General features: G+C 39.3%; 1 protein-coding gene across 10 annotated transcripts in view; it reads left to right on the top strand.

The window, feature by feature from the left end:
- NF1 (neurofibromin 1) overlaps positions 1-24,685 on the top strand; it is a 252,664-nt gene that overhangs the window by 209,571 nt on the left and 18,408 nt on the right. For 9 of the 10 annotated variants that reach the window (XM_058703847.1, XM_058703856.1, XM_058703849.1 and 6 more), the window contains 16 exons: positions 509-849; positions 3,184-3,386; positions 7,235-7,428; positions 8,381-8,521; positions 8,688-8,967; positions 9,437-9,651; positions 9,903-9,964; positions 10,108-10,222; positions 10,754-10,855; positions 12,586-12,726; positions 17,148-17,274; positions 18,874-19,005; positions 19,991-20,126; positions 21,367-21,524; positions 24,030-24,152; positions 24,543-24,673. In XM_058703847.1, the coding sequence (XP_058559830.1) occupies positions 509-849; positions 3,184-3,386; positions 7,235-7,428; positions 8,381-8,521; positions 8,688-8,967; positions 9,437-9,651; positions 9,903-9,964; positions 10,108-10,222; positions 10,754-10,855; positions 12,586-12,726; positions 17,148-17,274; positions 18,874-19,005; positions 19,991-20,126; positions 21,367-21,524; positions 24,030-24,152; positions 24,543-24,673 (2,601 nt within the window). The remainder of the gene's footprint in view (positions 1-508; positions 850-3,183; positions 3,387-7,234; positions 7,429-8,380; positions 8,522-8,687; positions 8,968-9,436; positions 9,652-9,902; positions 9,965-10,107; positions 10,223-10,753; positions 10,856-12,585; positions 12,727-17,147; positions 17,275-18,873; positions 19,006-19,990; positions 20,127-21,366; positions 21,525-24,029; positions 24,153-24,542; positions 24,674-24,685) is intronic. The other variant, XM_058703852.1, reaches the window with a different exon arrangement.

Genomic DNA, 24,685 nt, shown 5'->3' with positions numbered 1-24,685 from the left:
TGGTGTATTAAATGTAAAGTAAGTCCAGGTGAAGGAAAAACCAAGCTATCTTCATGGGGGTCCTGTGGAAGATATGAGAGGTGTATGCTTAATTATAGTCTAGGTCGGATTGGAAGCAGGAGAGTGTTGTAGAGAGTGCAGTTTGCCATGTATCAGTCAAGTGGTAGGAATGTGTGGAGGGTGGAAATTACCAGGTGAGAATTCTTCTGATGATTACGCGCTCTTTGCAGAGTGGGAAACGAATCAAGAGAAAATCCATAATTGTCCGTAGGATTCTTGACCTTTTTAGAAAAAATAATTTTTTTAAATGTTTCCAGTCTCTTTTGAGATCATTTATCATAATACCTATTGAGTCCATTTGAATATGTAACGGTGGTAACTCTTCCTTAAATGGCAAACATGGTATTTGTTTGGTCGGTTGGTTGGCTGGTTTTCAGAGCTTCTTACAACTCTATTTAGCGGGATTTAATTCTTCTTCACTTCACCCTCTTACACCTTCACTTCCCAGGTTGGTTCTACTGCTGTTCAAGTAACCTCAGCAGAGCGAACAAAAGTCCTAGGACAGTCGGTCTTTCTAAATGATATCTATTATGCTTCGGAAATTGAAGAGATCTGCCTGGTGGATGAGAACCAGTTTACCTTAACCATTGCAAACCAGGGCACACCGCTCACCTTCATGCACCAGGAGTGCGAAGCCATCGTCCAGTCTATCATTCACATCCGGACCCGCTGGGAGCTGTCGCAGCCCGACTCCATCCCCCAGCACACCAAGATTCGGCCAAAAGATGTCCCTGGGACACTACTCAATATTGCATTACTTAATTTAGGCAGTTCCGACCCTAGTTTACGGTAGGTTTTTTTAAAAAACCCTCTTCAACTCTATTCAGGGTTTGTTGCTTTTAGAATGAGGCCGCTTAATAAGCTTTTAAAACAGCCTTTACCTTAATACTCTAAATTGTAAGGTATGCTGTGTTGGTTAACCAGCGTGACCTCATCAGCTTGTGGGGTATTCACATGAACTGTGGAATTCTAAATAGGGTGATTCACACTAAGGCAGTGTATGTTCTTTCTCCGGGAAACTTTCATCTGAAACAGACTGCATAGCAGTTTTATTGTTTTGGGTCCCCCCGCCCCCGCAAAAGCCTTTTTAAAAAAAGTTAGTCCTAAGTTTCTCCTTCTCTGAGTCTTCTAATTATGTTTTCCCCTGTTCAAAACTATATCACTGTTAAGTTTCCTCACAAATTAGATTATCATTGTTTGACAAAGGAGGGCTTAATGTTCAATAACTCAAACAGTAACATTGCATACTTTCCACTTATGTGACTTCAACAAAATTCCTGAAGTCTTAAGACTAATGCAGATGTCATCTGACAGAGTATAATTGGTTCTGTTTAGGCTTAATAATCTGAACGTGAATGAGGAAAGGGCATGGCCTGTGGGGTCAGTAGATTTGGTTTAAATCTAGATCTACTACCACGTATGACTTTGGGCAAGATCCTAAAGTACTCTTAGCTCTAGTCTCCTCATTTTCAAAGTAAAGATAGCAATGCCTTCCCTGTATACCTGCAAAGGTTTAATAGTATATACAGTAGTATATTTTAGCACCTACCAAACAGTTTCTGCTCGGTTAGTATTACTGCCTCCCAGTCCCCGCCCCCCACTTCCTCTCTCTGCCAATGTCTCTTTGTACTCCTCCCTCCTTTCTCCCCTCTGCTTTTTATTTTAGGATAATTCTTTGTCCCAGGTTCCTTGGGACTGTCAAGATTTTTACAGGTATAAATTCTTAGCTCCAGAAAATCTTTCTAGGGTATAATAATATAGCCCAGTTTTATAAGTGGCCCTTTTAGGATTCCTGATTCTTAAATAAAGGGGGGCGCGGGGGGGGGGGGGGGAATCAAGATTTCTTTACCTGAACGGGGCCTCATGGAGTCCATGAGCTCCCAGAAACTATACATAAAATTGTGTGTGTGCTTAGCTTTCATTATCTGCAAGGAACCTGTGACACCTACCCCCAGTTTGAGGAGGGCCCCATTCTTTATAGCTGTTGAAAATGTCCAAGAATAAAAGTCAATGTCAAAATAATGTAACTCCAAATTCCTAGGAGTTAGTAAGAGATACATAAACTTAGAAACAATATTAACATTCTCGATTTAGGAAAATAGAGCTACAAAGCCTGCCTTTAATTTCTAATTCAAAGTTCCTCATAGAAGAATGCTAACATCTTCTAATAGTTATCAGCTTGAATTGATCCTGTATTCTCTTCTGAAATAAAGTGAGCTGACAGCTTCTGCTTTTTGCTGAAGCAGGTCATTCCAGAGAAGAAACCTTTAGGCTGATTCAGATTTCAATGCCTTTTGCCCCCAGATGGTTGTTGCATAAATATAGTAGCATGGTGAAAGTTCAGAGGTCAGGAGAACCTAAAATTTACAGACCAAACTATTTCTCTTGCCAGATGGGGGAGAAAAATGAAAATTTGCAAATCGAGTGTGAGTTTTTTGACCTGTCTCCTAAATTGCTTAAGTATATTTTCAGACATTTAGAAAAGAAGTTTTGTTTCTAATGGAACCTGGATATATGTTATTATTTTGTTTTTAGTGGTTATGTGTAATGGAAGGAAAAATGGGGGGACTTCATTACATTACGTTTGTTTTTGACCCCCCAGTTTGTAGTATGTCTTGTAGGGCACCCAGAAAGAAATTCAGTAGTGTTGGCTAAAGATTTTCACATTTTAATTGGATGAGGGGCCATCTCGTTTGTCTTCTTATGATCCCCATTATAAATGGATCTGATGGGAGGGGAGCCACAATTTGAGGTTTGGGCGTCACTGAAAATATGATGAGCCTCATTCTACTTCTTTCTGTTGATCCACCTTAGGACCATAAATCTCTCCTATTTTATATCCCAGGGAAATGTCTTTTAGGAAGGTCTTAAACTTACCTGTCGCAGGAACCTCACAGTGCTGTTCTGGTTATGTCAAGAACCTCCTTTAAAGGAAATCCATAAATGGTCAAGGGGTATTTTGTGTTTACTGTAGAATCATAACATCTTGTCTCTAATGGATCATGAAGTTTAAAAATCGTTATTATGCTTTGTAATAGAATCATAAGTTGTGTGTTATGAAAAAAAAATTGGAGCTATAAGAAAAAATAAGTTTTAAACAACTTCATTTGTGTTTTCTCCTAGGTCAGCTGCCTATAATCTTCTCTGTGCCTTAACTTGTACCTTTAATTTAAAAATCGAGGGCCAGCTACTAGAGACGTCAGGTTTATGCATCCCTGCCAACAACACCCTCTTTATTGTCTCTATTAGTAAGACACTGGCAGCCAATGAGCCACATCTCACCTTAGAATTTTTGGAAGAGTGTATTTCTGGATTTAGCAAATCTAGTAAGTAAGAATTTTCTTTAATACTAACGATTCTAAGAAGAGTCCGAGAAGATCCTTTCATTGCAGAATTTGCCAGTGAAATCATAATTGATTTTTATTTTCAGTTCTTTACCTCCTCTAATATTTCATCTGCACCTGAGAGAACTCTGCAGGAACTTCCTGGTAGACAACATTGAGAAATCCGCCAAAATTCTGGCCACAAACGCGTGATGGCAAGATTCTGATACCTTACATGTCTCCGAGCCACAAGCCACATACAAAGTAGTTTTTGCTCTGTTCTAGTTTAATTGGCTCTAGGATTTATCTTCTTAGCTGATTATTCTGAATGAGTGAAGTGTCCATGTCATCCCCCTGATTTTTTTTTTTTTTTTAACAGTTATTTATTTTTGAGAGACAGAGACAGAGCATGAGCAGGAGAGGGGCAGAGAAAGAGAGAGGAAGACACAGAATCCAAAACAGGCTCCAGGCTCTGGGCTGTCAACACAGAGCCCGACGCGGGGCTTGAACCCACGAACTGAGATCATGACCTGAGCCACCCAGGTGCCCCGTCATCCCCTTGATTTTAAAGAAAGAGTCATGTTCTCTTTTCTTGAGGTTGTCTTTGAACTGTGATTTTAGTGTTCAAGTACAGTGCCTGGAGAATGCAGTGGCGCATAATACAGGGTCCAGAGTCAACTCCTGACTTGGCTTTTAACAAGTCCTAACAGGGGTGCCTGGGTGGCTCAGTCAGTTAAGTGTCCAACCTCAGCTCAGGTCATGAGTCCGTGGGTTCGAGCCCCACGTCAGGTTCTGTGCTGACGTCTCAGAGTCTGGAGCCTAATTCAGATTCTGTGTCTCCCTCTCTCTCTGCTCCTCCCCCCGAACTCTCAAAAATAAAGATTTTTTTAAAAATTAAAAAAAAAATGTCTTACAAATTTAACATCCACTCTTTCCATTCATTCATTCTCATACCCTGTAGTAGTATAAATGTTGCTCTTCTTCCAGCTTATTTCCTGACATTTGCTTCCCTTTCTCTCTCCATAATACATAAACTTTTTCCTGCATTCAAACGTATTTCTTGATTTTTCAGGTCATTGAAAACTTTGACAATTCCTCAAGACCAGATCACTATATATAGTTACTTAACAATAAGAGATGTAGGAATATAGCTCTAAAGAGACAATGTGTTAAGACTGACAAAACAAGAAAAGCATAAAGATTTGTTAAGAAATATTAATATTAAAAAAAAGATTTGTGTGAATGACCAGGCATATTGTGTTCCTGGATTAAACAGTTGTTCCCAGATTGTTATAAATTCAGTGCAATCCCATCAAAATAGCTTCAGGATTTGAGGATTAAAAAGGAGGCAGAACTGAAAATGATTATAAATTTCACCTAAAAGGACAAGAGTAGGTAAGAAAGTATGGAAAGAAAACTGAGAGACACTTGATGTTGCAGACATCTGGACACATACCAGTACAGTAATTCAAACAGAGGTGTTCAAGAGTCAGCAGTCAGATCAGTTTAAGAGAAACAGATTGATAAAGAAGCATCACAAACTGATGGGGGAAGATTAAATCATTTAAGCAATGAGATGGGGAAATGCATTAAATTGGGTCCCATCTTCACCCTAAACCACAAGATACCAGAATAAGTTCTAGTTATATTTAAGATATAAAAACTGGAACCATGGGGGCGCCTGGGTGGCTCAGTCAAGAGTCAAGCACCCAACTCTTGATTTCAGTTCAGATCATGATCTTATGGTTCGTGGGTTTGTGCCCCACATCAGGCTCTGTGCTGCCAGTGTAGAGCCTGCCTGGGATTCCCTCTCCGCCCCCCCCCCCCCCCCCGCCGTCTCTCTCTCCCTGTCTCCCTCTGCGTCTCCTCTGCTCGCGCGCACGCTCTCTCTCCCCCAAAATAAATAAATAAACTTTAAAAATTATATAAAAAATAAAAACTGGAACCATTAAAAAAGAAGAATGTTTAATAGCTTTCTGGATGATTAAGGACTTATGAAGGAAAAAAGTGGTAGATGGAAACAAAGGAAATGGTGAACATAAATGACCACGTAAAACTTCAAAACATCTCTATTTCCAAAACTGAAACACAAGTAAAAGATAATAAAAAACTAGGAAATAGGCTTGCAGCAAATATGAGAAAAGATTAACACCTTTAATCACAAAGAGTTCTTACAGATTAATGAGAAGTGGATCAACAGCAGTAGCATGCAGGTCATGCTAAAAAAGAGTGTATTTTAAGAAATTCACTAATAAAATCAAAGAAATACAAACTCAAAGAATAGAAAGATAACATTCAGTTATCAAACTGGCAAAGGATTTTGTTCACTTTATTTCAGTGTTGGCAGTCGATGGAATTGTGAACAGGGGCAGGGTTTTGAGAAAGCAGTTTGGACATAGATATCAAGACTCTTAGGAATGTTCATACCTTTTGGCCTCATGATTCCATCTTTTAGAATTTATCCTCAGGAATTGATGTTCAGGTGTTTATTATAGCATTACTTCTTATTTACGTTTTTAAAATTGAGGCATATCCTACCAGTCCAATGCCCACATCTTAAGTGAACAGCTTGATGAATTTTTACATGTGAACACATCACAAAACCATCTCCCAGAACAAGAACATTTCCCGCATTCAGAAGACTCCTCTCAGTCAGTACACTATCCCCTCACCAAGAGTAACCACTCTTAGGACCTCAATCGCCATGGATTTATTTTGCCTACTTTTGAACTTCACATAATGTTATTTATAATAGCAAAATATGGGAACAATCTAAAGGTCAAACAATGAAGAACTAATTAGGGGCGCCTGGGTGGCGCAGTCGGTTAAGCGTCCGGCTTCAGCCAGGTCACGATCTCGCGGTCCGTGAGTTCGAGCCCCGCGTCAGGCTCCGGGCCGATGGCTCGGAGCCTGGAGCCTGTTTCCGATTCTGTGTCTCCCTCTCTCTCTGCCCCTCCCCCGTTCATGCTCTGTCTCTCTCTGTCCCAAAAATAAATAAAAAATGTTGAAGAAAAAAAAAAAAAAAAAAAACTAATTGTCAGATTTCCATATGATGGAGTAACATGAAACCGTTAAAAATATTTTGGTTCAGAATTTCAGTTTGGGAAGATGAAAAAATTCTGGAGATGGAGACTGGAGATAGTTGCACAATGATGTACGTAAGGCCACTGACATGTGCACTTAATGATGGCAAATTTCATGCTGTGTATATTTTACCACAATTTAAAAAAAGCATTTTGGGGACTCTAGATAAAGTTACATGGAGGAATTTTTGTATCTTTTTCTAAGTCCGAAGTTATTTCAAAATGGTTCAAAAAAATGTTTATGGAGAATTTTTAATGATGAGTAATAACCTCAGTATAACGTGTGGTGCAGAAGATATTCAAAACATACTGCACGTACAGCATAGCCCCCGTCTTTGTGGAAGACGTGGGGTGGGTTTTCTGTGCATACGCACAGGTAATGTACCTCATCTCTGCATAGCTTTGAAAGCCTGAGGGGAGAGAGATTAATCTCAGCTTCATTTTTGTGGTGATGCTTTCGTTTTCCCTAACTTTCTCGGATTGCCACATATTCCTTTTACAATTAGAGTAAAAATTTTAACTAGAAGGTATTAAGAGGGAGAAAAATAAGATAAACCTTTTCAAACATGGCTAGTTGGCTTCTAAGATTACTTTCTTCACGGCCTATTCTCCTCGTCTCTGTCTTTAACATGGTGGCCAAATCTCTTTTCTCCAGGCTGTCTCCTAGGTAATGATCTTTACCTTTTACCTTCTTTCTCCCAATCCCTTATTTTTATTGTTGATGTCCTTTTCATTGGCCATCTATGCTAATAGTGTATTTTTTCCCAGGTATTGAATTGAAACACCTTTGTTTGGAATACATGACTCCATGGCTGTCAAACCTAGTCCGTTTTTGTAAGCACAATGATGATGCCAAACGACAAAGAGTTACTGCCATTCTCGATAAGCTGATAACAATGACCATAAATGAGAAACAGATGTACCCATCTATTCAAGCCAAAATATGGGGGAGCCTTGGGCAGGTATTGAGTTTGCTCAAATATTTAAATGTCTAGTACCTCCGTGATGCAGATATTAATCTAGTACCCCCTTTGTGCAAAACATTGTGCTAGGCATTAGGGATACAGCTGTGGAAAAGACAGTCCCCTCTTTCAAAAGGCATGCAGACACTCACCTAATTCTTGATCTGGTTCAGAATTGTAGATGTCTAATGCATGTTTCAGAGCCAGAAAAAAACTAGTTATTTTAGTGCTCTTTTCCATGACATAACTATATAGGATTTAACTGTAAAACTCCAGTGTGGTTTCTAGTAAATAGTGCTGTGTAACATATTCTAGTACCTGACATACCAGAGAGGTCAGTAGATATTTGTCAGTTGACGTTATTTGGGACACCTGCTTTCGTTTACAGTTCTCTCTCACAAGAACACCAGGAGTAAAGTACAGAATATACTGTAGTGTTTTCCTTTTTATCTGACAAGAATTATGCCCATCATTTCTTCAACATTACCACTTAAGGAAGTGATCCCTTACTCAAACAACGCGGCGAATCCTCCAAGTAATTTGAAATGACCTTGGAGCTGGTTTTAGAGCTCTGTAAAACATCTCAGCACTTGAAGTCATTTCCTATATTTTAAAACAATTGTATTTTATATTAATCACACATGACTGTCTTAGGAGACAACAGAGGTGCTTTGCTAGTGGATGAAAATAATACACGTGGAAATTTAAAATTTTTGCATGCCAGTCTCTTCATCTCTGACGCAGTTGAGTGAATATCTTCATACTCCTTCGGATATGTAATGACAAATTACATTTATTGACAGGTCTCTAAATGAAACCTAGTGTTTTGGAGGCCTCAGGGAAAGTAGAAGTTTCATGTTAATTGGGCTGCTGCTTGCAGTATTTTTAAATTAAAAGTTAAGTTGGCACAACAGATGGCGGAAACATACATTATTTCTCCCTCTTCCACTAGATTACAGATCTCCTTGACGTTGTACTAGACAGTTTCATCAAAACCAGTGCGACAGGTGGCTTGGGATCAATAAAAGCCGAGGTGATGGCAGATACTGCCGTAGCTTTGGCTTCTGGAAATGTGAAATTGGTTTCCAGCAAGGTAATCAACTTTTCCTTTGCCTTCTGGACCATGGCATGATGCGTCTGTTTTTCTTACCGGGAGGTTTTTTGGTATGGTGACTAGTCGTTTTAGAGTTAAACTGAAATTTTTTGTGATAAAACTTTTTTTTAGCCCTTGTGTTTCTTAAAATTCTGTTTCTTGACAGGTTATTGGAAGGATGTGCAAAATAATTGACAAGACATGCTTGTCTCCAACTCCTACCTTAGAGCAGCATCTCATGTGGGACGACATTGCCATCCTTGCACGCTACATGCTGATGCTGTCCTTCAACAATTCCCTTGACGTGGCAGCTCATCTCCCCTACCTCTTCCACGTTGTTACTTTCTTAGTAGCCACGGGGCCGCTCTCCCTTAGAGCTTCCACACACGGATTGGTCATTAATATCATTCACTCTCTGTGTACTTGTTCACAGCTGCATTTTAGTGGTGAGTTCCAGGAAAGTAACTTGTGTTTTGTAATTCCTTTCTCCACTTTATATAGCCCGGTTGGCACAAATTATCCTAGTTGTGAGTACGGTGCCTTAACACTAGCTGCTTATTGGAGCTTGTGATAGTGGCATGAAATACTATCAAAAAGAAAAAGAATAAATTAATTCCATTCCATTTCAAGCGATAGCCAAGATTTTGTGTGTGTATTTGTCAGGTAGAATCTTGTAGGTATCACAGAAGCTAAAGCCTGAGCACCAGTTGACGGTGTAGCATTACTAGCATGAATTTGTAGAGAAATGGAGCTAAAGCAATGAGCATTGAGATAATGTATCTAGAGGGTTGGTTTAGGGAGCATGGTTATATAACTTTGATCTGCTACTCAAATTTTCCAAATTCAAAGTGAAATTTGCCATGTTAAAAAGTTAATATCTTTCAAGTCTTCACTTGTTCCTTTTTTCTTTTACAGAAGAGACCAAGCAAGTTTTGAGACTCAGTCTGACAGAGTTCTCCTTACCCAAGTTTTACTTGCTGTTTGGCATTAGCAAAGTCAAGTCAGCTGCCGTCATTGCCTTCCGCTCCAGTTACCGGGACAGGTCGTTCTCTCCTGGCTCCTATGAGAGGGAGACTTTTGCTTTGACATCCTTGGAAACAGTCACAGAAGCTTTGTTGGAGATAATGGAGGTACACTAGGCAAAATGATAAGAAACTAAGGTTATTTTTTTAATCCGTTAGTACTGTAAAGAAGAAATACTAGTTTATTCTATTTTACGCTTAATGCTTAAATAAAACTCCCATGGAATGTGTTTATTGGTAATATATATATATATATATATATATATATCTCGCTTATTTAATGACATTATAATAAGCATTATTTAATGATTAGTATACATTTATGTGCATGAATCTATTTAGAGTATCCTTTTTTTAAGGCATGTATGAGAGATATTCCAACATGCAAGTGGCTGGACCAGTGGACGGAACTAGCTCAAAGGTATGTCCCAAATAAATTTAACTCATAGGAGTATGGGTATTATTGAAAATGTCAACATTACTGCAGAGTCGTTATTTTAATTAATTACCTAGTGTGTATAAACACAAAGGTTTTCATAGACTTTTTGGGTCTTTTAATTGCAGATTCGCATTCCAATATAATCCATCCCTGCAACCGAGAGCTCTTGTTGTCTTTGGCTGTATTAGCAAGCGAGTGTCTCATGGGCAGATAAAGCAGATTATCCGTATTCTTAGCAAGGTATGTCTCTGTCCCTCCTCCCAAATATCTGTGGGTCTCAAGTTGGAAAGCATATCTTGCATGTTTCTCAGTGACATCTAAACTTGAAGTTAATAAAATATCTTGCATGTTGCTTGCTAAACCTTTAAACAATGGATTTGGTTATTTTCTTTATTAAATTCTTTGAAGTGAAGAAACCTTTTCTAAAGAAGATGCCTTAAAAGAAAATATGTATTGTCTCTTTGGCTAAGAAGGTACTCTTAGTATTTTATCAGTTTTCAAAGCATTTAACTATATGGTAGAACTTGCCTTATATAAAAGTATTTAATTTGTAACAATATAATAATGCACAAAATATTGTATTGGAATATAACATAGAAGTATTTAAAAATGAAAACCCAAATGATCTAGCTACCAAGAATACCACAGCATTGGAAATAATTCTAGCACTTACTAACCAAGGAATTATTCTGAACTGATTCTGAGATCCAGTTTAGGAGTTTATGTTTTATTTCAGTGGAAGTAAAATAAAAAATTCTGTTTCCCTAAAAGGCACTTGAGAGTTGCTTAAAAGGACCTGATACTTACAACAGTCAAGTTCTAATAGAAGCCACAGTAATAGCGCTAACCAAATTACAGCCGCTCCTCAATAAGGTAATTACCGTACAGAACGAGCCCATTTAGTTTGGGCATTGGTATTAAATGTTGTTTCATTTTGTGTCAAAGAGTTCAGAAAACAAGTTGGGCTGAGAGGTTATAAGGAAGAGGAAGTAGTTAAAGCAGAACTTCCTGTCTTTAAGTGTAGTTGTTTGAAGACCTCACACTAGAGGAAGATAAGTATGCGGAGGATGTTCTCGGGTGCCTCTAAGTTTTCATCTCATCAGTGCTAAAGGAAGACAGGTGTAGACTCTGAATTTTTTTGTCCAATAAGTGTTCATTGAGCACCTGCTATGTGCCAAGTACCATTTTAGGTTCTAGAGAGGTAGTACCTGAACCAAACTAATAAAATTCCCTACCCTCATGGAGCTTACATTCTGGGACGAGTGTGGGAGTTGGGGCATGAAATAGATAATTAAATAAGTACGATAATAGTTCACGATCATTACCATGGAGAAATGTAAAGGTGGGTGAAGTGTACCTAATCACCAAATGAGTTTGGGTGCTAAATGAAGTTGATGTTTAAAAGGAATGAAAGGATGCGGCCACTGATGTAGGATGGGCTGAGCTTATCTCAGCTTTGTGGCCTGGAGCAGGTCGTTTAACATATCTGGACATCATATTTCCACATTGATAAAATGAATAGACTAGATGAGCATTATTTTCCAACTCTAAAGTTGTATAATTATATGAATTGAGTACAAGATTTGAGGGAGGTTACAGAGAAATAAATACCTGTGTGCTCCTCTCATCGAGTTGTATCTACGAGCACATCTTCTAATCCTAAATTACACAAAATGGTTCGCTCATCCTCATAAGTTAAAATGAGGCTCAGAAGGGCTAAGTGACTTCCCCAAGGTCACATACCTAATAAGACAGAACCACGATTCTCTTCCAAGGCTGTCTGACCCTGAAGTCTATGTATTTTCCCCTATACCACACTGCTAAATAAGGGTTTCCCCCAAATCAATATCTTGAATTCATAACAGCAAGAGATATTATGCTGATAAGGGTGACAAGAAAATTAAAAGGGTAGAATCTGAAGTTAAAGAGATAGTGGGATTTAGTGTAGAGAAAGGGAGAAAGCCTTGCATAGCAAACCATGCAGCAGGAGGGTCATACAAGAATGGTGGGACAGTGAAGGGATGGTGGGCAGACTATTCTAGTTGTATGGAGAAATTTTGCAGGAGAATAGAGAGAGGGAAGATTGTAAAGATTGGATAGAACTAATCTAACATCTAAGACCCTTCAGAAAGGAGTTTGGAAATGTCCCTATATGTTTTCAAGCAGATAAGTAATATGACAAAAGGAAGGCTTAGAAGGGTTCTTCTGGGGGCATTGTGCACCGCAGATTGGAGTAGGGGGAGACCAGAGGCAAAAAAGAATCCACATTTACAGTAAAGAAGGTTGGTGTAGAATAAAGTCGTTAGCAATAATCAAATACTAAAGAGACTACTTTGGAAGGATCAACAAGACTTGGTGACTGGAGTTTGGGATCAAAGAACAGGGAGAAACCAAAGTAGGTGTTAATGTTCTCAGCCTGGCTAACTGTGTCTTTAGCTATACACATGCAGTAGATGAAGAGCCTACCCGTATATTTACCTTCTTCAGAAGAGAAAACATGCATCATCTGGGCATTAATGTGCTCTGTTTGATACTGCAATGTGTTTTGAACGAGACTGTTTTGTAGCTCATCTCACTAATCTGGAATGCGTGGCCTTTGCCAGGACTCCCCTCTGCACAAAGCCCTCTTTTGGGTAGCTGTGGCTGTGCTGCAGCTCGATGAGGTCAACTTGTATTCAGCAGGCACCGCACTTCTTGAACAAAACCTGCACACCTTAGACAGTCTGCGGATATTCAACGACAAGGTAAGCAAGCTTTCATTTGGCATCCCTAGAGTGTGCACGTTAAGAATTCCTCTCTTGTTTATTCTTGTCCTTTTAAAATCAGAAGAGGTCCATAACTTCAATATGAATTTCTTTAATGCAACTTATTGTGAGTATAGCTTCTTAAGAACTCATATAAAACTAAACTTTCCTATGTAAAAATAGCAGAAAACAGTATTCACCCAATACTGGTAAATAGAAGAGGGATGAAAACTACTGAGTAGTGGGGCACCTGGGTGGCTCAGTTGAGCATCTCCTGTCAGCTCAGGTCATGATTGGTTCATGGGTTCCAGCCCCTGGCAGTGCAGAGCTTGCTTGGGATTCTCTCTCGCTCTCTCTGCCCCTCCTTAGCTCGCACACACACTCTCTCCCCCTCTCTCTAATTAAATAAACTTAAAATATATATACATATATTGAGGGGTCCCTGGGTGACTCAGTCAGTTAAGCTTCTGAGTCTTGAGTTTGGCTCAGGTCATGATCTCACAGTTCGTGGGTTCGAGCCCCGCATAAGGCTCTGCGCTGACAGTGTGAGCCTGCTTGGGATTCTCTCTCCCTCTCTCTCTGCCCGTCCCCTGCGCGCACACGCGCGCTCTCTCTCTCTGTCTCTCTCTCTCTCTCAAAAATACATAAACAAACTTTTTTTTAAATTTACATGCAAATTAGTATATAGTGCAACAATGATTTCAGGAGTAGATTTCTTAGTGCCCCTTCCCCATTTAACCCATCCCCCCTCCCACAACCCCTCCACTAACCCTCTGTTTGTTCTCCATATTTAGGAGTCTCTTCTGTTTTGTCCCCCTCCCTGTTTTTATATTGTTTTCATTTCCCTTCCCTTAGGTTCATCTGTTTTGTCTCTTAAAGTCCTCATATGAGTGAAGTCATGATTTTTGTCTTTCTCTGACTAATTTCACTTAGCATAATACCCTCCAGTTCTATCCATGTAGTTGCAAATGGCAAGATTTCATTCTTTTTGATTGCCGAGTAATAACTCCATTGTGTGTGTGTGTGTGTGTGTGTATATATATATATACACACACACACACCACATCTTCTTTATCCATCCATCCATCGATGGACATTTGGGCTCTTTCCATACTTTAGCTATTGTTGATGGTGCTGCTATAAACATGGGGGTGCCTGTGTCCCTTCGAAACAGCACACCTGTATCCCGTGGATAAATGCCTAGTAGTGCAATTGCTGGGTCGTAGAGTAGTTCTATTTTTAGTTTTTTGAGGCACCTCCATACTGTTTTCCAGAGTGGCTGCACCAGCCTGTATTCCCACATAAACAAACATTTTTTAAAAAAATATATTGAGTAGGGGTGCCTGGGTGGCTCAGTTGGTTGAGCGTCTGACTTCAGCTTGGGTCATGATCTCACAGTTCATGAGTTCAAGCCCTGCATCGGGCTCTCTGCTGTCAGCGCAGAACCCGCTTCAGATCCTCTGCCTCCCGTCCTCTCTGCCTGTCCCCCACTTGCACTATCTCTCTCAAAAATAAATAAACGTTAAAAAAAAATTGAGTAGTAATAGCTACTATGCTAGGCTGTGTGCTGTGCTGTACTTTGCACTGTACTACATAGGACCATCGTTATTTGTGATTTCATAACCCAAGGTTAGCGTTCTCTACCTCCCATTTCACGGATGAAGAAATAATGTATACATAAGCTTATTTTTATTGAATAATGGTACTTAATGAAAAATAGGGTGGAGAGTCTAAAGGACACTTTGGGGTACTTAATTATACTAGTTTTTGGTTTTGCCTAATCCCACTTTGAAACATACCATTAGCGCCCTTCTTAATGTTTATCAACCTTGACCGTGGTTGGATTTTGGTTCACAGAGTATAGAGGAAGGCATATAACAGTATGAAATGATGTCCCGTTTGTCTTTGGAGAAAAATGGGATAAGTCTAGGAAAAAGAAAGGGGAGGAATTTTTTTTTTAAAGATATGTACATGTTTATAACAAGAGATTTACTTGAAGTGAGCTGAACAAAGCTGTGAGTGGGAAAAACACAGAGAACAGGAGCATGGTTTGAAGTGTGAAGATACTTGGGTTAAACACTGTTTCATCAGTCTGCCAGATGTCGTATACACTTGGAACGGCCACCTTGGAGTTTATCCTTCAAACCTCCATTTTACAAAACACGAAAGAAAAAAGTTAACTAGCTTGTCCATGTTCGTACATCTGACTGGGGACTAGAGCCCATCCTTCATGATCCCCGTTGCGCTTCTCTGGGGTTGTCTTGGGACCATGGTGCTCAGAGAGAGATAGCTAGCTGTTGGCTATTTGTACGGATTTAAAAATAGTTGTAAATGAAACGTCTGTCTAGGCATATCTGCCTTGGTATTTTCATTGCCACAACGGCCCATTAGCAGGAGCTAATATTGACTTCAGTGCCCCCAAGATACTAGGAATCAGAGTTAATAAAGCTTATTAGAAGTTGCCAGGAGGTGAGATGAATAAGGTCTGAGGATCTGCTGTATAACACGGTGACTATAGTTGATAACACTGTAGCGTATAATTGACACTTGCTAAGAGTAGAACTGAAAGTTCTACATTTAACGACTTAATGTTCTCATCAAAAGCGGGCTGTAAATATGTGACATGATGGGCGTGTTCGTTAACTGGATGGGGTAAATTCTTTCACAGTGTAAACGTGTATCAAATCATCATGTTGTACACTTTAAATACCTTAGAATTTTGTCAGTTATGCCTTAATAAAGCTAGAAAAAATAAATTGTACATATAGCAGGTTAATAATCATACCTTATATAGTATTCTGCAACTTCCATTTTTATTTAACAACATAAAGTGAACATCTTTCTAAGCACACACACACACATTCACACGTACACGTTTCTGTGTGTGTGTGTGTGTGTGTGTGTGTGTGTGTGTGTGTGTGTGTGTAATTCTTTCCCCTGGCTGTAGAATATTTTACAGTATGCATGAGCCACAATTTTTTCAACCATTTGCCCATTAATGAACATTTGTTTCTGTCGTTTCTTCTTTTCTGTTATAAACAATGCTACTGTAAACACCTCTTTACATTTATTTTAAGTACTCCTGTTTTCCTTTCTTTGAGATAGAAATCTAGATAACCTGAGCATGACCCCAAATACCTTCAGTTGTTGGCTTTTAAAAATTTCTGTTCAGGAAAGGGAAAGAAAAATAAGATAAAAACAGAGAGGGAGGCAAACTATAAGAGACTCTTCAATGCAGAGAAAACGAACTGAGGGTTGCTGGAGGGGTATTGGGAGAGGGATGGATTAAATGGGTCATGGGCATTAAGGAAGGCACTTGTTGAGATGAGCACTGGGTGTTGTATGTATATGATGAATTCCTAACTTCTACTCCTGAAATGATTATTACAGTATATGTTAAGTAACTTAGATTTAAATAAAAAATTTTTAAAGAGGAGAAAAATAATCTCCGTTCATGAGGGAATCACTGCGTTTTGGGGTTTTTTTTGGTTTTTTTTTTTTTTTAGAGAGAGAGTGCACTCGAGCAGGGGCGGAGCAGAGTGAGAGGAGGACGTAACATCTGAAGCTGGCTGTGCACTGACAGCAGAGAGTCTGATGCAGGGCTCGAACTCACAAACTAGGAGATCATTACCCAAGCTGAAGTCAGAAGCTTAACTGACTGAACTACCCAGGCGCCCCTCCCTGGGCTTTTTTTAAAAATGCAGATTCTGGGGCATTACCCAGTGACCTTAAACCCTAATTATGTTGGGCAAGTTGCATAGCATTTTTAAGTTTCAGTTTCCTTGTTTTCCCACACTAGAATGTAAAATCCACCAAGGCGAGTAGTTTTTGTTTTGTTCACGGATTTATTTGCAGAGCCTAGAGCCATGACTGGCACGTCAAAAACACATAATAAGTACTTGAGAAGTAAAAGAATGAGCCAATAAATCTGTACAATGGAGCTAATGTTGGCTGCATAGGAGTGCTTTAAGGTTTCAGTACAGTCATGCATCTAACATTGTCGCATACTGCGGGCACTCAGTAAATAGGAACTCTTTTTGTTGTCTTGAATTTTCAGTCATAGTACACAAAACACTACATCTGCTACAATTCAATGGATGGTCTTGTTTAAAACAACAATAATTCTAATTTTTAAAAAGTCATCACAAGGTAAATTGATAACCATTTGTTTTGCATCATAAACCAAAGCTCTTTCATCTGCTATCATCTTATTATTTATGCTTGATTGTCTCACAGTAACTTATTTGTAGTATCTTGAATGTTCTATGGTGTTCTGTAGTCATCTGAAAATAATTTCTCTCAACTCGAAAGGATTACTTATCTTGTCATAGCTGTTGAACACAATCAAAAACCAATAAGTGACCCTTTAAGGAAAGATCCTGTGTGAACCCCACCAACCATCTTCTGATTATCTTTAACAGAGTCCAGAGGAAGTATTTATGGCAATCCGGAACCCTCTGGAATGGCACTGCAAGCAGATGGATCATTTTGTTGGACTCAATTTCAACTCTAACTTTAACTTCGCGCTGGTTGGACACCTCTTAAAAGGTAGAGGCCTTGGGTCAGAATGTTTTTATGAAACGATATCAGGAAGCCTGAAGTAACTAAAATAATTCATAATTTTAAATAAGTTGAAATAATTTGGCTCATATGTCCTACTTTAACTGCAAATATATCTGTCTTCCTGAGCCATGTTTTTTTGTTCAATATGTATTTTAATGGAGCCTAATTTCCACGTCAGTTATCAGATTTCCTTTAAAAGGCAAAAGAGTTGATTCCTACAATAACCCTAAATACCGGACTTTCTAATAGCTGTATTGTTAGTCAATACTAAGTATCTTTTTGGTTATTGGAAATAAGACAGACTGCAAATCAATAAATGTAACTTGAGTAACTTATGTTAGAAAATGACAGCTTAGAGAGTTGATCACAGACTTTCCCCAACTTGTTTCTAACGTATTGATTAGTTGCATTGTTACATACCACAGAACCTCACTTTTCTTGTACCCCACATTCCCCCCCCACCCCACCCCACCCCCGCTTCAAATTTTTGTATTGCTTATAGCAGTGGTCTCAGCTATTCTTAGAGCCAACCCAATCACTGCCTGCCCTGGCTCCACTCCCCACTGCTGGCTTCACTGTGTGTTAGCTTTGGTTTATTAACATGGAACAGCCATGGCCAGAGACTATGTCATTAATAGGAGCGGCGTATGGTGAGGAGTCAGAGACAAGAGCAGTGAGACTTAGGATGAGGAACTAGCATGAACCAATGGTCTTAAGCAGCACTGGCTTTGGTCATAATTAGAGTTTTGTATCAATTTAAATGATTCTTACGCTGGAGGGATCATGGAGGTTCCCCGGTTTTTGCCTGACATATGTACATACACCCACTAATGTGAATGTAAACATTTGATTTCATCACCTTATGAAATTTCTGCAAAAATATTAATAGTTTTAATCACTAAGGTGAATAGGGATTGCTCAAAAGATATTACACTGACTCCAGGAATTCAAAAGAAGGGTTGCACTAGGCTGATAAAGTGCTTGCCTGTTCTGTATTTCTAAAAATATACCAGGTGTTTTCAGTGTCCACATCCCCTGCTGTAAAATGGAGTAGCTTTCATGTTTAAAAGGTGTCCAGAGACCAGGCTAACTCTCTGATCAACCCTGTTCTTCGGGTTCTGAGAGCATATGCAGCCTACGTCATTAGGGTTTTTTCTTTAAGAAAAAAAAAAAGAATTTTAAGCAATAGAACCCTATTTTCAAAAGATATCGTCAGGTGATCCCCAATACATAGTTGTTGTTGTGGTTTTTTTTTTTGGTGGGGGGGGGTGGGGGGGAAGTTCCTGCACTGCTTTAGGGAATGGAATATCTGAAACCACATCCATCTTTCCTAATTTTCCTCTCCCTGAGGTACCTTAGAGTTCCAGGGATCAGTATTCTTTTCTACACATATATGGTACTTAATCTTTTTGTAATTAAGTATTCACATTTGTATGTTTATCTTCCCAAACAGCTGTTCTCAGAAGGCAGGAGTTTTCCCTTATATTTCCTTTCCCTGTAGAGTTGCTGGTCAAGAGAGTAAGAACTCAAGGAATACTGGTTGAAAGAATGGACGAACTTCCTGTTCGTTTTTCTTTTTTGTAGGGTACAGGCATCCTTCACCTGCCATTGTTGCAAGAACGGTCAGAATTCTGCATACACTACTGACTCTGGTCAACAAACATAGAAACTGTGACAAATTTGAGGTGAACACACAGAGCGTGGCTTACTTGGCAGGTAAAAGCACGAAACAGACAAAATTAATCTTACCGAATCTATCTAAAAACATCTGTCAGTCCTTCAGCTGGTTGCTTGGCGGGGTAAAGAGTTCAGAGTCCAGTCCTGTGGTGGTGGTTAAAATTTTAAGTTTTGCCAAAACATTTTTCCTTACAAAAGAACTTGCATTAAAGTCTGAAATGCATTCCCTTTGTCATCTTTGGTTCAAGACACCGCATGGTTCCCTATTTTCTGCTATAGCATCTGAAGGCCTCAGCCTAGCATCCTTGGGCCCTTCAGCAGTTCTCCTGACTGTCGCCTTTCCCTACATTTCCTAAGTCCCAGTTTTTATTACCTCTCCAGATGGATGGGCTATTTTAAGCTCATCTACTTGCCGCCCCCTTGGAATCGCCTTTCTGCCTCTTAAAAGTGCGTTCCTAATGCCATTTGTTTAAGCCAGAATGTCTGCCCATCCCCACCATCCCATTAAATCTTCCCACTTGTTCTCACCCGGTGTGTGTTTTTCTCCACTCGGCAACACTTAGCACTCCCGTGTAATGCAGCTCTGGAACGTAGCAAGTGCGGATTCCCAATTTAGGAGACGGCAGTTTGTGGCAGCTTTTTTGTTGGAATCATTTGACCTTGGGCAAATCATCTAATATCTCAGAGTATTTTTCCTTATCTAAAAAATAGACCTTATAGTACCTGTCCTGCCCACTTTCTGTGTTTGTTGAGATCAAAAGTACATTAAAGCGCTTGACAAATATAAGGTACTTATTAAATCTCAGTATATTTCATACTTATGTAGTCTTTCAAAACAGACCATAAACTTTCAAGGTAAGAAAGTCTGTCCTAAGTGGTTTATATCCTTAAACTTCACACTCTCTAGGGTTCTTTCTCTGCTTGTCTGACAGCTGTTACCCTCTAAGAGGTTGTAAGAATGTATCCTGTTTTTAGTCACACTTGAAATTTGTTAAATTTTCTCATCTTCCTTTTTTCCTTTTAGCCTTACTCACAGTGTCTGAGGAGGTTCGAAGTCGCTGTAGCCTAAAACATAGAAAGTCTCTTCTTCTTACTGATATTTCAATGGAAAATGTTCCTATGGATACATATCCCATCCATCATGGCGACCCCAGCTATAGGTAAGTAGACTTCTTCTCCCATAATTACATAATTATAATCAGGTTTCAATTTTCCATGCCAGTGGAGACAGGCAGCAAGAATAATCAGGAAGGTAATATATAGGGGAATCTAAAGATATCTAGGAACAGTATATAAATCAAAACTCCTGTTACACACATACCATGTGTAATGTGGATTAGTAGTAGGAAAGTTTCTCCTCTTCTAATCTAACTGTGCTCCATGTTAACATTAGTTTGCCTCTGTTAAGCACAAACAGTTGAGTAATGAAAAGAGACGATTTTGAAATTACCGGGTTGTCAGAAAGGGCCTAGGAAAAAAACAACATGAAATATAAGCAACATCACATTCTTAATGATAGAAAACTAAGCTATACAGATTTGTGCAAAGGTACACATGCCACCACATTTGTTGTGTTTATTCCCATCACACTAAACTTACTTAAAATTTTTCTACGGTGTGGATTTAGTTGGTAGAATAATCACATTATGCCCACTGTTGTATGTGGTTTGGGGTAGTATATTTTTCACTATAACATGGAGAAATTACATGAAACTTTGGAGACTTTCTATATTTTCAATTAAAAGACATCTTTAAGTTTTAGGTACCACGTTGAATATAGGAACGTAATTGTGTAGCTGTAGAGCTTCTCTCATTCAATTTATCACCATCCCACTTTTCGATTAAAAAGTCTTCCACAGTTTCCCACTGAGATTTTAGCAGTGTATGCAGAAGTTTTCCAGGCACACTTGGTTTTCGATAGTCTTATTCTTCAATCATTTCTCGGATTATATTTCTCTGACATATGCCCTTTTTGTCCTGAAAAGGAAAAAATGAGTTTGCTTGTGTTCCTTTGTCAAAGTATAGTTGCTTTTCTTGGTTTAAACCAAGAATACAATTGCCTGTTTAAACTTGATTTCCCCTGATTAAAAAATCAACGTGGTACAGTTCTGCCAAGCATCAGTGAGTCCCTACTGTGTATAAGACATCGTGGCAAGAAAGTAGGAGGAAAGTGCTAATTTTTAAGAAAATTTCCCAAATAGATTGAAGAAACAAAGGAAGAAAGAGAATATTTCTTGGACATACACTAAGAGCTTGTACCCTAAAGCCTTTTTTAAAGTGCAGTTTTAAAATTAAGTGATTTCTGTCATTGGGAAATAGGACAGCCAATTGAGAGGGGCAAACAGTGGTTGTCTTTGTCACCATGTTATCTAATTCTTCTCAATTGTTTAAATCTCTCAGGACGCTAAAGGAGAACCAGCCGTGGTCATCTCCCAAAGGTTCTGAGGGGTACCTTGCAGCCACCTATCCAGCCGTGGGCCAGACCAGTCCCCGGGCCAGGAAGTCCATGAGCTTGGACATGGGGCAACCTTCTCAGGCCAACACAAAGAAGTTGCTGGGTTAGTTTATCTAAATTACATAGAGTTTGTTAAACTTTTTTTTTTAACGGCCAGATACTTTCACTCTTGGAAGATTATTCAAAGCTGTTCAAAATTATCAAAATTTCCCATTTTGATATAGCAAAGTTTTTGATGCCAATTACAAGAGAGTTTGATAGATAAGTCAGTTAAGCCATATCAGTTAAACAGACGAATGAGAACAGGATCTTGAACCAGTTTTTTCTGATTCCTAGATGAAATACTGTGCTTATCCTCATTTTGTTCTGCCTTGGCCGGGCAGCAGGGAAATGGGAGTTGGGGAAACATTAGCCCGAGAAAGGAGGAGTCTGGCCGCACTCAGATGCAGGGCCTTTAACAATATATTTCCCCAAAAAGTATCGCCTGAGGGCAGAATACATCAATATGCTATGAAGCTGTAATAATGCTATTTGCCACCTCTTCTTTAAAAAGACAACAAAGTAAGATTTTTTTGATTACTGTATTTTTTATTACTATATGATTCTTTTTGAAAATGAAGATTGCTCAGTTACATCAGCATTTGTTGATGAGAGAGGTATACCTAAAATTCTGTGAAACCCTCTCCCTTTACAAAAACTGAAAGTAAATAATGAGAGAGCTCACTGACCTCATGCCACCACAGAGGAACTTTGCCTGAAGTTGGAATTGTTTCTAGAATACCTTGGGATCCATATTTCAGTGACCATGAATGGCTCAGTGGGTCTCAGTTATCCATGCAAGCATATTTTTAAATATCTTTGGGTATTGGGAAAATGTTTCTGTTCATAAGGAAAACAGTGAACAAACAATGAAGTGTGAAATAAATAATCTGCTAGTGAGCCATGAAAGAAATAGAAACCGTGAAGGTTAATCACTGTCACTAGTCACATAGGGTTGCTACCTTTTGTTTGAGTTTCTTTCTGTTTATACTTTGTCACAAAAGAGTCTTCTAGGAGTTTCCTAGTTACTTTGTGTTTTGTAATTCTGGGTTTTCATGCTAAGGAAGTTGTAAGTGCAAAACTAACTTTAGAGAAAACGTACTATTGAATTCAGTTAGCCCATGTGCTAGATGAAAAAGTTATGGTCTCTGCCTTGAAGAGCTCATAGCTTGGTAGCTAGGCTTATAATCCACTGATTATGAAAGCATCCCCAAGTGCCGCTAAGTAACATGTCTTGCTGAGGGGAAACTGAGGATCTGGGGAAATTAGGAAACACTGCAGAGAGGAAGTAACTTTGAACTTTTTGAACTTTTGGGTCTTGAAGATTTACTGTGCGCTTGCCTGACAGATACAGGGTGAGGAAGGCAAGTGTTCAAGAGAGGGGAGTGACGTGCAGGAGACTTTATATGCCGCGTTAAGGGATTTAGCCTTGTGTACCCAGCAGGGATCTTTAAGCAGGGAAGGGTTGTTACCAAATTTTGTTTTTAGGCAAGTTTTTCTGGCTGTGATGTGGAGAAATAGAGATGTTTGGCAAAGGGACCACATAAGGGATTGATAGAGCATCCAAACAAGAGACAGTGTGGACCTACACTAAGGCAGGAGCAATGAAAGAATGGAGAAGAGGGGTCAGGTGTGTGGTGATGTCTGAAGTAGAACGGACGAGACTTAGTGCAAGTCTAAATAGTCCACTGTCACCACTTAAAAAAAATGTTTTTAAATGTTTATTTAGTTTTGAGAGAGGGAGAGAGACAGAGTGCGAGCAGGGGAGGGGTAGAGAGAGAGGGAGACACAGAATCCGAAGCAGGCTCCAGGCTCTGAGCTGTCGGCACAGAGCCCGACGTGGGGCTCGAACCCACAGACCACGAGATCGTGACCTGAGCCAAAGTCGGGCACTTAACCGACTGAGCCACCCAGGCGCCCCTCACCTTCATTACTTGAAATAAGAGAAAGGTATTCCATGTAGTGCGATACGTGACTTAGACTCAAAGCCAAGTGGAGACGGTGCTACTTGCCATTTTTGAAGCATGTCCCACTGTATCTATTTATTTAGCACTTTATTTAGTGTTTAGTACTCCTTTAGTACTTGCAGGCATGCAAATGTTGTTTTCAAAACTGAAGCGCTAAAATCAAACTTTGATCTTGCCCACATGTGGAAAATTTTCATGCTAATGACTAATTCTTGCCACGAGCAGAATTTCTTAAATTGAGAAGAGGCTGTTCAGACATAGTTGATCTTTGCAGCTGAACAGTGCATACCCCTATACTCATCACCAAACATTGTACTTGTTGGCAGAGTTGGTTACCTCCAGTGTGGTGAATGTAATCTCAGTTTAATTTGGACCAATGAGGTACATCCGGTCCTGAGATGGAAAGCCGTGGGGCCAAAATTCCTTGGCAAGATGGAAACTAAAGGAGCGAGACTCTGCCCCCAGGGATGTGTTTGAGCTTTCTTTGGGTCCTTAAATGAAAACTTAAACACTTGATGTCCAAACATTTTCTTTTTAGTATAAATCCTATTCACAGACACTGTGGTTAATGAACTGCCATATTCTGTAACTTTTGTTTATAGGAACAAGGAAAAGTTTTGATCACTTGATATCAGACACAAAGGCTCCTAAAAGGCAAGAAATGGAATCAGGGATCACAACACCCCCCAAAATGAGGAGAGTAGCAGAAACTGATTATGAAATGGGTGAGAAACAGAGTTAATAATTGATCTAGATCATTGAAAATAAGATGGGAGAGCCATATTTGCTTTCCAGCCATTTCTTAGAATCTTTAGGATGAAATATAGACGCGTTTGCTCTTGTTCAGAAGATAAGCTATACAGTCCTTAAAATGAAAGTATTCCTGAAACCTGTATAAAAAGTAATCATATATATGATATACAGCATTGTAAACAGCTGGCCAGAACGTCTGTGTAGGTGAATATTAATTCTGTAAGATATTGACGTTGCTGTTTTAAGTACCTGCTAGAAAGCTATTGAATTATAGAAGTAACAGTAAAATGTTAGGTGAAGTGCTATGTGGTGTGAATGTTCGGTTAATACAGCTGATTGTGTTAATCCGCATCTCACTGCAGAAACTCAGAGGATTTCCTCATCACAACAACACCCGCATTTGCGTAAAGTTTCGGTGTCTGAATCAAATGTTCTCTTGGATGAAGAAGTACTTACTGATCCAAAGATCCAAGCGCTTCTTCTTACCGTTCTGGTAAAATTTTTG

Source organism: Neofelis nebulosa, chromosome 16, assembly GCF_028018385.1.
Source record: "Neofelis nebulosa isolate mNeoNeb1 chromosome 16, mNeoNeb1.pri, whole genome shotgun sequence".
Taxonomy (NCBI): domain Eukaryota; kingdom Metazoa; phylum Chordata; class Mammalia; order Carnivora; family Felidae; genus Neofelis; species Neofelis nebulosa.
The sequence above is the reverse complement of the archived record's forward strand: the minus strand, read 5'-3'. Positions and strand labels throughout refer to the sequence as shown.